At 44.6% G+C, this 11457-nt stretch overlaps 1 protein-coding gene across 6 annotated transcripts in view; it reads right to left on the bottom strand.

The window, feature by feature from the left end:
• Window positions 1-4593: 4593 nt before the first annotated feature.
• The window catches only part of SLCO2B1 (solute carrier organic anion transporter family member 2B1), a 65056-nt gene continuing 58192 nt past the window's right edge, over window positions 4594-11457 (bottom strand). For all 6 annotated transcript variants that reach the window (XM_083499638.1, XM_083499637.1, XM_083499639.1 and 3 more), the window contains 5 exons: window positions 11183-11342; window positions 9598-9767; window positions 8649-8713; window positions 6102-6222; window positions 4594-5490 (listed from right to left, as the gene is read on the bottom strand). In XM_083499638.1, coding sequence (XP_083355764.1) covers window positions 5346-5490; window positions 6102-6222; window positions 8649-8713; window positions 9598-9767; window positions 11183-11342 — 661 coding nt within the window. In that variant the 3' untranslated portion in view covers window positions 4594-5345. The remainder of the gene's footprint in view (window positions 5491-6101; window positions 6223-8648; window positions 8714-9597; window positions 9768-11182; window positions 11343-11457) is intronic.

Genomic DNA, 11457 nt, shown 5'->3' with positions numbered 1-11457 from the left:
ATGCAACCTGTGTCAAAATCTCCCCTCATCCTTGCCTGGTAGTGAAATGTTTCATGCTGTAGTGCTACAGCAGGGATCAGACTGGGGTGGAATCTACACACATATAAAAAAAAAGTTGTGAAAATGTTTTTTAAAAAACGTTTTGAAAAATACATCAAATTTTGTGTAGCTCACGGTCGCCATCTAGTGTCTCATCTGTATATTGCACTTTACAACACATTTAAAATGTTTTATTTGCAGCTGTGTAGATGAGTCCTGGCGGTCCCCAAAATTCCCTCTTCCGCAATCTCAGGAAGTGAAACCAGATTCCCAGTTCCCCTGCCCCTCCCAAATGCATCTGGTTTCCTTAATCACACCCATTTCTCCAACCCAACACAGCAGCCTCTGAAGCCAGAAAGGCCATGATCGTGACTGGCAATACACACACACACACACACACACACACACACACACACACAATTATTCCCCTTCACAAGGCCTAGTGAGATTGCCCATTGTTCTGGCTTGAATGGCTAGCAAATTACTCCAGCCTCAGAAATAAGTTTCCCAATTTTGAGGTGGGTAATTGGTCCGGTTTTTTATCATTGCATCATGCAGACTGCAGCAATATTATTGCAAAAGATGCCTCTTACTTTTTTTGGGGGGGGGGTAGGTGGGGGCATGGAATCTTTGCAGACAATGCTGGTAGGCTCATTTCCTGCTCATTTCCGGCAATCGCCAGGACTAAAGAACAGCTGTGCCATTCAATACAATATTCAGCCCATGCCTCTCCAACTGTCTCCTGCTTTGAAAGCTTCTTCTTGCTCCCTGATGGATTTGAGCTCCAGCATTTAACCAGGAGTTACCTGGTGGGTTTTTGAGGGAGCCTAAGCTCAGCCCTTGCACCAGAGTCACACAGTCTCTGTTCTAGCCAGGTATTTTCTACTTTGTGTATAGTGGTCCTCGGATTCTCAGGGAGAGGGTCTTCCAGATCATTGGCGACAACCTGGACCTTTATAACATGCAGGTGAAAAGGACAAAAATCGAGACCTTCTGCATGCAAAGCAGAGTAATAAAATTGGAGAGTTGGAAGGGACCCCAAGGGTCATCCAGTCCAACCCCCTGTGATGCAGGAATACAGTGGTACCTCGCAAGTCGAAAAACACGCAAGATGAAAAACGCGCAAGGCGAAAGAGTTTTCCGGTTTTTGAGTCATTCCGCAAGACGAATTTCCCTATGGGCTTGCTTCGCAAGACAAAACGACTTGCGAGTTTGTTTCCTTTTTCTTAAAGCCGCTAAGCCGCTAATAGCCGTGCTTCGCAAGATGAAAAAACCGCAAGATGAAGAGACTCGTGGAACGGATTAATTTCGTCTTGCGAGGCACCACCGTAAATAGGAGCTTACCTTATTCCAGTGGTTCTCCATGGATGTGGCAGGAGAGCATGGCAAGGGTGGCAGGAAGCTTCAAGGACAGTCAAAGAAACATTTAAACATTTCAGCATAGTATAGTAAATTTGTTTGGATGTTCACCCAGAAACAGAAGCCACGCCTCTCTTCAAGAGCACTTTTATATTCTTCTACTGTTCTCCACGAAATATTGTTGTGAACAGGGATTTTCAATCTGACAAATATGCAAGATCAGAAAAGAGCAAGGCTTCTTTGCGCTGATGAGATGAGCATTTGTTTGTCCCAAATTAGACCTAATATACCGTACCTTTTCCGTGTACAAGACGAGGGTTTTTTTTACTCTAAAATTATGTTCAAAAACTTGCCTCGTCTTATACAGTGGTACCTCTAGTTGCGAACGGGATCTGTTCCGGAGGCCTTTTTGCAACATGAAAAGAGTGCAACCCGCAGCGACGCGTCTGCTCATGCGTGGGTTGCGATTTGCCGCTTCTGCGCATGACGTCATTTTGCGCTTCTGCGCATGCACGAGTGGCGAAGCCCGGAAGTAACCCTTCCCGGTACTTCCAGGTCGCCGCGGGACGTATCCTGAAAGAACGTAACATGAAGCAGACGTAATGTGAGGTATGACTGTACATGGATAGTGAATGGGGTGGACAGGTGATTGGCTCCAGCTGCAAGCAGAAGTTTGTCAGTGACAACTGTTGGCTGCTAAAAGGGCTGCTTCGGATTGGCTGCTGCTTCTCTAATTGGGTTGGTGATTGGCTTCTGCAGCAAACACTGTAAAACTCTGGGCAATCCTCTGCAAAAAAAGCTCAACAACTCTGAGCCATCTCTCATTTTCTTAAATTTCCCATCCCATTTTCTTAAATTTGAGTCCCCCCAAACAGGGGGCGTCTTATAGATGAAAAAGTACAGTAAATGCGACTACCTGTAAGCTCACATCTCTGTGACTCTGTATATGTGCAGCTTGAACCTGTGACGCAAACATCCCCTGCGATGTGCCTGCATGGCTGCCACAGAACTTTGAGGACTCCCAGCCCCTTCACTGAATTTTTTTTGGGGGGGGCGTTTGCTATGTAAGAGGTTCGTTTATAATTATATTTTGAGAATGATTCCTGTTGTTATGTAGCTGCCTTGTTTTACACTTTCTCAGTGCCCCGTGATTACGTTATAAAGTCGTGTCCTATGTTATAAACTGAGCACTGCAAGTTCTTCCTTATTGTTTTGCAGCGTGTTTCTTATCAATACAAAATTCAGGCTAAGTTGAAGGTGCTGGTTTTGGTGTGGATAAAGCCCTAAAACAGCTGGGGACTAGGAAAGACCACCCACCCCCTTATATACTCAATGGATCGCTGCCCCCTGCAGGTGAGAGACTCCTTCAGATACTAGCTTATCAGGAGGTCCAGTTCCTATGAGATAGGAATCAGGTCTTTAGTGTGGGGGCACTGACCCTTTGTAATTCCCCCCCCCCACCTGAATATTAGTCAGGCACAGACTCTGTAGTCCTGTCAGCACCCGCTGAAGACTTTCCTTTTCCAGCAAGCTGTTGAAGTCAAGATCTTTCCCAGGTTGCATCTGTACAGTGGTACCTCGCAAGACGAATGCCTCGCAAGACGAAAGAGTTTTCTGTTTTTTGAGTTGTTCCGCAAGACGAATTTCCCTATGGGCTTGCTTACCTATGGGCTTGCTTGTTCTTGTGAGTTTGTTTCCTTTTTCTTAAAGCCGCTAAGCCGTTAATAGCTGCTAAGCCGTTAATAGCAGCTAAGCCGCTAATAGCCGTGCTTCGCAAGACGAAAAAACCGCAAGACGAAGAGACTCGCAGAACGGATTAATTTCGTCTTGCGAGGCACCACTGTACTGGAATTGTTTTAATATGTTTGTATCACTTGTTGTTTGCTGCCCTAAGGCCCTCTGGGAGGAAGGGCCGCTGGACAGAACTTAAAGAAAACAATGATTTCATCAAGATATGCATTTTTATATACCATATTTTTTGCTCTATAAGACTCACTTTTCCCCTCCTAAAAAGTAAGGGGAAATGTGTGTGCGTCTTATGGAGCGAATGCAAGCTGCGCAGCTATCACAGAACCCAGAACAGCAAGAGGGATTGCTGCTTTCACTGCGCAGTGATCCCTCTTGCTGTTCTGGCTTCTGAGATTCAGAATATTTTTTTTCTTGTTTTCCTCCAAAAACTAGGTGCGTCTTATGGTCTGGTGCGTCTTATAGAGCGAAAAATACGGTACCTTATGGTTGGAGAACTGTGCCTCCAAATTTGGAGAAGTTTGAACTTTGAAGGTTAGGTGTTTCAGTTCGCTTATTGATTTGGGAGATATGGATCGGGTAGGTTTGCCTACTAGCCCACCTCTCTCCCATCCTTACCCCCTAATCTCATCATCAGACCTTTTATTGGTATCACATACAAACATCTAAAACAATTCAAGACAGAGTTACTACTTCCCCAGTGGCACAAAAAATTGCTAAAAGAAAGGAGGCAGAGCAGTCTATCGTCACATCTCTTGGTCTCCAGGGAGATCAGACGTCTGCAGTGTATTTCGACGACAAAAACCCCAAATAGAGATATTTAGCCACTAACTTGTTGAGCTCCTGCTCATTCCCCAGTAATAGAAAATGTATGACCTCCAACTCTGGTTTCCATTTGGGGATACATAGTTGATCTAGAAATTGCTGGCAAAGATCAGCATATAGTTTAAAATTAAGAACCACATATGTAAGGGTTTCCACCAGGTAGTCTTCACGTGGGCAAGTTCTTTCTCCTTCCACATCTGGAGAGGTGACTGCTCACTGACAGAGAACCGGTTTTGCACTCAGAATTCCCCAGCTCACTCCCCAGGATTTTGACTCAAAAGGATTGCAGGATTGAGATACCCTGACCAGCGGCTAAGAGCCAGGAGAGACCTCACTGGGCTGACTCAGGAGAAGGCAGCTTCATATGCCTCCCCCAAACCCAAGCTTCTGACCATCCCTCGACCCACACACTTCAGCTGAGACAGTTGAGATTCTCCAGAAGTTGAACAAAACACCCCACAGCCGTTCCTGCACTTTCCTGACCCAATCGTGGAGCAAGTGTGATGACTTCTGTAGACTCACCATAACATGACATGTTCCAAACAACACTTCCCCTGGAGTCAGACTAACTTGCCCCAGTGTAACTGACACAAACTTTTAATAAACACACAATGCCACAGGATATATTATTGTCAATGTAAGCTTTCTTTTATACAAAAGCAATTGCTCCTGGAAGGAAGTGTTCCAGCCCTTACTGGTTCTCTTCTTTGAGAGTCCATGTAATCCAGTAGTGACAACGTCGGGCTTTAGAACAGCCAGTCCACCCGACTCTCTTGGACGAGGTCATTGTCTCAGTTCTCTGTCCGTAAAATGGGCACATTAAGGCACCACTTCCCTGTGCTGTTACTATACGTAAAGGGGATATCGTGATGAAATTGTAGGGCGTCGCTGCTTCCTCCATGAGGATAAGAAGGGTTCAACCATAAAGATTCTCCTTCTCTCTGTAGCAGACAAAGGCAGCCACCTCTTGCTGGTGACGTTGCCCAATTTCCCACTGCTCTTCATCTTGAACCAGCAAAACAGAACCACAGGCCTCCCTCCAGGAAGGAAATATAAGACGTTGCACCCAAGGTGGTATGCAACGTCTAATGATCAGCTTGGGGATCCTATTATTACTGACAGGTGGGCTGTATGTTTATGTATAATATTTATTTATACATTTTTTATACAAGTGCCCTTTGCCAAATGGCACTTGGGCAGCTAACACCAAGTTGTATGTACAAAAGAAGGAACGGATAAAAGTGCCAAAACACGGCACGAGGAAGCCTCCTCTGTCTTCAGTCTCGTTCTGTTCGCATAGCAGCTGGGACTCCTGCTTAACCTCTGCAGCTCGACCTCTTCTTTTGGTGGAATAGAAATTGGTTCTGGTGCATTGGTCAAGCAGCTGATTCCTGGACCACTGACGGAGAGCTGGCACCAGATTCTCTGCGGGCTCCACTCTCCTTATTTTTTAACATGAAGTATAGAATGCAAAGCAACGCAAAGCAGCTTGCTTCCAAAAAAATCTGAAGGCCAACAAACCTGAGGGCCCAAAAAATTAAAAGAAAGAAATCAGTGAGGTCAAAGGGACCACTGTGCAGCATCTACCTGCCTGCCTAGCCAGCCTTCCATTTTAAAATGGATGCCAGGCCTCCTTCTCCACTCCCCAGGAATCCAAATTCTGCCACATGCCCTGCCTTGGGCTTGAAAGGACTACTGTGGCTAAAATTAAGATTCATACAACTAACCCTATCTTCTGACCCAGAGGAAACTTCTGAAAATCATCGTTATCTGAAGACACGGCCAACACAGAAGGAGGAAACTCAGTAAAGCCAAAAGCAGTTGACGGGCAAGTGTTATGCACCTGGCCACCTGAACAGATGGCCAGTCTTGTGGGACTTTACATCTATTTTGCTTTGTCTTGTTTTCACTTCGCTGTATTTTAAAATTGCTGTGCCATGAGATCAGTTGCAATGAGGGGCAGGGTATGTATTCTTTAAACTAAGCAAACTAACTCCATCTTTTGCTGTTGCCTTTCCACCTGACCCTTGTCTGTAGATGGTATTGATGCCACAAACACACACACACACACACACACGCCAAATTTGTGACCTGTTATGGGGACAAAGAGAGGGGCTCAGTAGGAGGCTTACCTGTGCCGGAATAATAAATTGTTATAGTATCTGCAGGCTGTTCTCTTTTTGCACTTGTATTGCCACAGGACGCAGGCTGTGTCGATGAGGCTACCGTACACCACTGGCGCAGGCAACCAGGCTAGAAAAGCAAGCAAGAGGTTCATGCCATGTAAGAGCTGGCCTCCCACAGACCTTTCCAACAGCAGCCCTGATATCGCCAGATTTCAGCCTGGACCACTTGGCCATTTTGCAGGTTTTGGAGAACTGAAAGGGGTTAGAGAAGCACTGTGTTGAAGTCACCCAAGCAGCTTGCAAAGTGCTTGCTGGCCTCGCAGTAAGGAATAGGGAAATAGCCAGGCGGTTTCATTCCAGGGCAGAAGAGAGTCACTGTACCACACAATGCACGGGGCCCCAATCACTGGCATCCTCTTTTGGAGCAGCCTGAATAGGGAAGGCACTTCATTATTACATATGCCTGCAACGCTGTATTGTTTTTAATATTCGGTTGGAAGCTGCCCAGAGTGGCTGGGGAAACCCAGACAGATGGGTGGGGTATAAATAATAAATTATTATTATTATTATTATTATTATTATTATTATTATTATTTCAGCTCAGTTTGTTACTGGCTGATCTAGATAAGAGAGACAGATGCCTCCACCCCATAGCTACGCCACTGCATGTTTACTGTATTCCACTGTAGTAAGAGCAATGATTGTATTTCAGGTCCCCTGTCCCTCCATGTGTGTCTTTTTTAAAAATAAAATAAAATTATTTGGTTGTATGTGTGTGTCTTTAATTTGAGGGGCTCAGTAAAAGGTACTGGGGTAAGTTAAATTGCAATGGAAATGTACGTGTGGCAGGGGGACAACCACCTATCCAAGGTACTGGTGGGAGCCAAATGATCCCAACATGGTTAACACTTTCCTTTAACAGTGCAATAGCTATATCTCCACATTTGGGGATGAGGTGCAACCAGAAGTGATTTTAGACACAGTTGGTGGAACTGCCTTGAAGCTAAAAGAAACTGGCAAGAAACAACAACCAATGCAAGATCTGTTTTGAAACGCCAGGTTCAGAAAGACTTCTGAATATTTCTGTTTATGTAGTTGAAAAGTGCAACACCCAATGAAGAGGGAAATTTGTTATTTCAGATGATAGTGGTAGCACCAATTCCAGATGCAAAATATTGTTGGAGAAAGGAGATGCCCCCATTTGACGGAATGTCACATCAAATTGTGGGAAATGGCTGTTTTGAGTAAAATTACTTGTGTTTGTTTCAGTTCCACAAGCAAAAAAAGAGGGTAAACAGATCTGAACAGGACTGGACACAGCTTAGATAACTTTGGGGTAGTAAGCAGGTGGAGGTTATCATAATTCTCAATTTTATGAAATGTGATTATGATTGCTTTTAAGGCTTACATTTTCTCTTTCTACTCATTTTTTAAATTCTACCACCTATTTCCCCCCTATTTTTATCTTTTTTATAATTAAGAACTAGAAGGACATTTCTATATTATTATTGATTACATATATTATAATCTCATGAATTGTGTGTGTGTATATCACTATTTACTATGATTTATTTGTCATTAAGAAAACTGATGATAGCATATGTTTGATTTTAAAACAAAACAACAACACCTACTTTATGTTGATGTGACAGATAAAATAAGGGGGTGTTAGCTATTTCATATACAGTCATACCTCGGGTTGAAGTAGCTTCAGGTTAAGGATTTTCGGGTTGCGCTCTGCGGCGACCTGGAAGTAACGGAGCATGTTACTTCTGGGTTTCGCCGCTCGCACATACGCAGACACTCAAAATGATGTCACGCGCATGCATAGAAACAGTGAACCGTGCATGCGCAGACTGCGTTCACTTCATGATGCGAACGGGGCTCCAGAACGGATCCCGTTCGCATCCAGAGGTACCACTGTATTTTGGTTCTGTTTCTCAAGAAGGGTTTGAGTTGAAGAAAAACATCGCATTAGTAAGCAGGGGTCTGCCAAGCACAATGGGAATTACTGTATTTTTGTGTGTATAAGACTAGGTTTCCCCCCTAAAAAATAATGTCCAAAATGTGGGGGCATCTTATACACAGAGGCCATCTCCCCCATTTTCTTAAATTGGAGTCCCCCAAAATATGGGTCGTCTTATACATGGGGGCGTCTTATAGATGGAAAAATACGGTAATATTGTTTGGGGGGATCATTACATTATCACCCCTGCATAATTGCACACCTGTACTATAAAAAACTTATGTTGTATCTTAAATTTGGAATAATTATTCAGTATAGTGTGTGTGTGCTTTGACTATGAATTTATTGGGGCCTATTGGACCCCAGTCAAATCTGTAAATGCTTCTTGCATGTGTCCACAAGTTAAAATGCACAGAAAGCAAAGATTGCTCTGGCTTCTGAGATTTCACCCTGCACACTCAACAAGTGTTCAAGTTTTCTGTACAACCACCAAGGCTGGAAATTTCCTTTTCAGGATGCGAAATTCACCACCAAACAGCAAACTGACTGTGCCCCAAACACACACGCACCACTTGCCTCTGACTTACCTAGAACTCTCTGCATGAGGAACTGTATCCCAATGGCAAAAGACTTATCTTCAGGGTCAACGTTTCTGAAAGAGAAAGCCAAAAGGGATTGGTGGGAGCCCAAGGGGCATGTCTGCAGAAGGCTGTGAGCCCTTGGGGACTCTTCAGGCTAGGTGATCTGCTGCTACGCTAGAAAACAACTGCTTGCAAAAATGTGCACATTAGTTGAAACTGCATGCAAAAATGTGCTTATTGGGAGAAATCCACAACAGAACGTGGGTAAATTTTCATGAGGGTTAATAACCATATATATGCAAATTGCTGCAGAAATCTGGAAAACTGAATTTAAGATTGGAAGTTGGGGGGGGGGATCAACTAAGAGAACTGAAATGGACAGATCCTTCCAGCCCTTGTTCCAGCTTCCTGCACATGAGGTGTATTTTCCAGAAGAGATTCTGTTCTCTTTCCCTTGCTGCTCCTAATGCCTGGAACTTCTTTTCGAAACACTTTGTGGTGGCACTTCCTTCTCGCTCTCTCCTTTAAAATCCCCCCTGAAACTCACTTTTCACAGGAGGCTTATGCCCTTATTCCTTACTCCCACTGAACTAAGCTCAAGAGAGAGCATTTAGCTGCATTTGTTCATATCCATATTTTTTCTTCCTTTGCCTTTCCCATTCCTGCCCCATAGCTGCCATTTCTTCCATTGTCACAGTTTAGACTATAGGCTCTTTGGGGGCTAGGAGTCTGTCGGTGAAGTGCCATGTAATTCCCGGTGAACACTAATCAATAAACAACTGGGCATAAACTGTTGGTTGTTTTTTTTTAATGAGCCATCTCTTCCCTCTCCTTTGTGAAGGACAGGCATTCAAATACAGCAGAGCCCGCAAACGCATCTGATCTAGATTCCTTAACAGAGAAATGCCACTGCTCAAATGTTCCTAGGAAGTACTTTTAAAATGTCACGAAGTACCTCAGAACAAGCACGAAGCCCGGCGTGTGTGCGAGGCTCCCCAGGAAGGTGGACAAGGAGGCGATGGTCACAAAAGGCATCAGGAATTTGGAACAGTGGAAGCTGCAGCTCCCAGGTGTAGCATAGCCATAGCCGCCGTCGACAACAATGCAGTTGCAACTGGTGTAGTTCTGAGGGAAGGGGCAGGAAGTCAGAGAAGGAACAATGGCAACAGTACCAGGGGCAGGTGGGAGGAAAGGTTAAGACTGATCTCCTCCTTCCCTTCTCCCCATTGACATTCCCTCATCTTGAAGAAGGAGCATCCATTAATCTAAAAGCGTGAATCACAGACGAAGAAGAAGGAGGAGAGGAGGAGGAGGAGTTTGGATTTGATATCCCGCTTTATCACTACCCAAAGGAGTCTCAAAGCGGCTCACAATCTCCTTTCCCTTCCTCCCCCACAACAAACACCCTGTGAGGTGAGTGAGGCTGAGAGACTTCAGAGAAGTGTGACTAGCCCAAGGTCTCAGTCTCAGTCAGTTTTATTGCACATAGACAAAGGCTACCGCAATGTACACAGAATTACAGTGGTGCCCCGCAAGACGAATGCCTCGCAAGACGGAAAACCCGCTAGACGAAAGGGTTTTCCGTTTTAGAGGTGCTTCGCAAAACGAATTTCCTATGGGCTTGCTTCGCAAAACGACCATGCCTTGCGAGTTCCTGCGGGGTTTTTTTCCTCCCCCCCCCTTTTCTAATCCGCTAATCCTCTTATCAGCTGATCCGATCAGCAGATAAGCCGCTAAAAGCCGCTAAAAGCCGCTAAAAGCCGCTAATAGCGCTAATCCGCTAATCCGTCAATGGGCTTGCTTCGCAAGACGAAAAAACCGCTAGACAAAGAGAATCACAGAATGGATTCTTTTCGTCTTGCGAGGCACCACTGTATTTGACAATTAAAAGAAAATATACCGAATTGGTAAAAAAAGACTTAAAACATTTATATTATTAAAACATTACGTACTGTAAACAAAGCTATAAAAGTGCCCCAATGTACAAATAAAAACATTAAACAATAAAATTCATAAGCTAAAATCATCACATGGTCACTAATGTTAAAAACAATATCAATTAATACAGTGTGCAATTTATACTCAGAGTTTGGTGACAAAGATAGAGCATAGCCTGAGGTAGATAGATGGGATCAAATAAATTCATCTCCTTTGCAGTTAATGGCTGGTGTAGAGTTGGAAGGGACCCCAAGGGTCATCCAGCTCAACCCTCTGCAATGCAGGAATCTTTTGCCCAGCATGGGGCTCATGTGTATTTCACATTAGCAGTGCCCCTTTTCAAGCCTGCCTGAGGGATACTGACCCGGTATCCTGTATGTGGAGGGGACCGAGTGTGGTTCCTTAAGGCCTAACTATGCGTGGCAGGCAAGAGCATGTAGCGGACTCTGGATGACAAAACAAAAGAGGGCAATTTGCAGCAGAGGCACGGAAGAGGTAGGGACACCTCCCACCTGCTGCTTCTCCACTCCAAGCCCACCACTTTCCTGACCACTTTCCTCTTGCAGGCTTCTTTATGAAGATCTAGAAGAATCTATACTCACCAGAACTTTCTGTGTTTCGGATTCGATATTTAGCCCCGTGCAGCCAGCGTAGCAAGGGGAGATGTATTCAATACCATTCGCACCGCACACAGGGTTATAGGCTGACGGGGAGCATTTGCACATTTGGTTACAATCGAAAACATGTTCCTCAATTCCAGAACTGCAGAAGGAAGAGCACAGAATTAGGTCAGCAAGAGCATCATGGCCCTGGGACATTTTTGCATGCGCTTGCACAAAGGCTTATGCAAATACTTATTGGGGCTGTCATTCAGTAC

This window comes from Podarcis liolepis (genome assembly GCF_965112155.1).
Source record: "Podarcis liolepis genome assembly, chromosome: 4".
In the NCBI taxonomy this organism is placed as follows: domain Eukaryota; kingdom Metazoa; phylum Chordata; class Lepidosauria; order Squamata; family Lacertidae; genus Podarcis; species Podarcis liolepis.
This window is presented reverse-complemented; position numbering and strand designations above follow the sequence as displayed.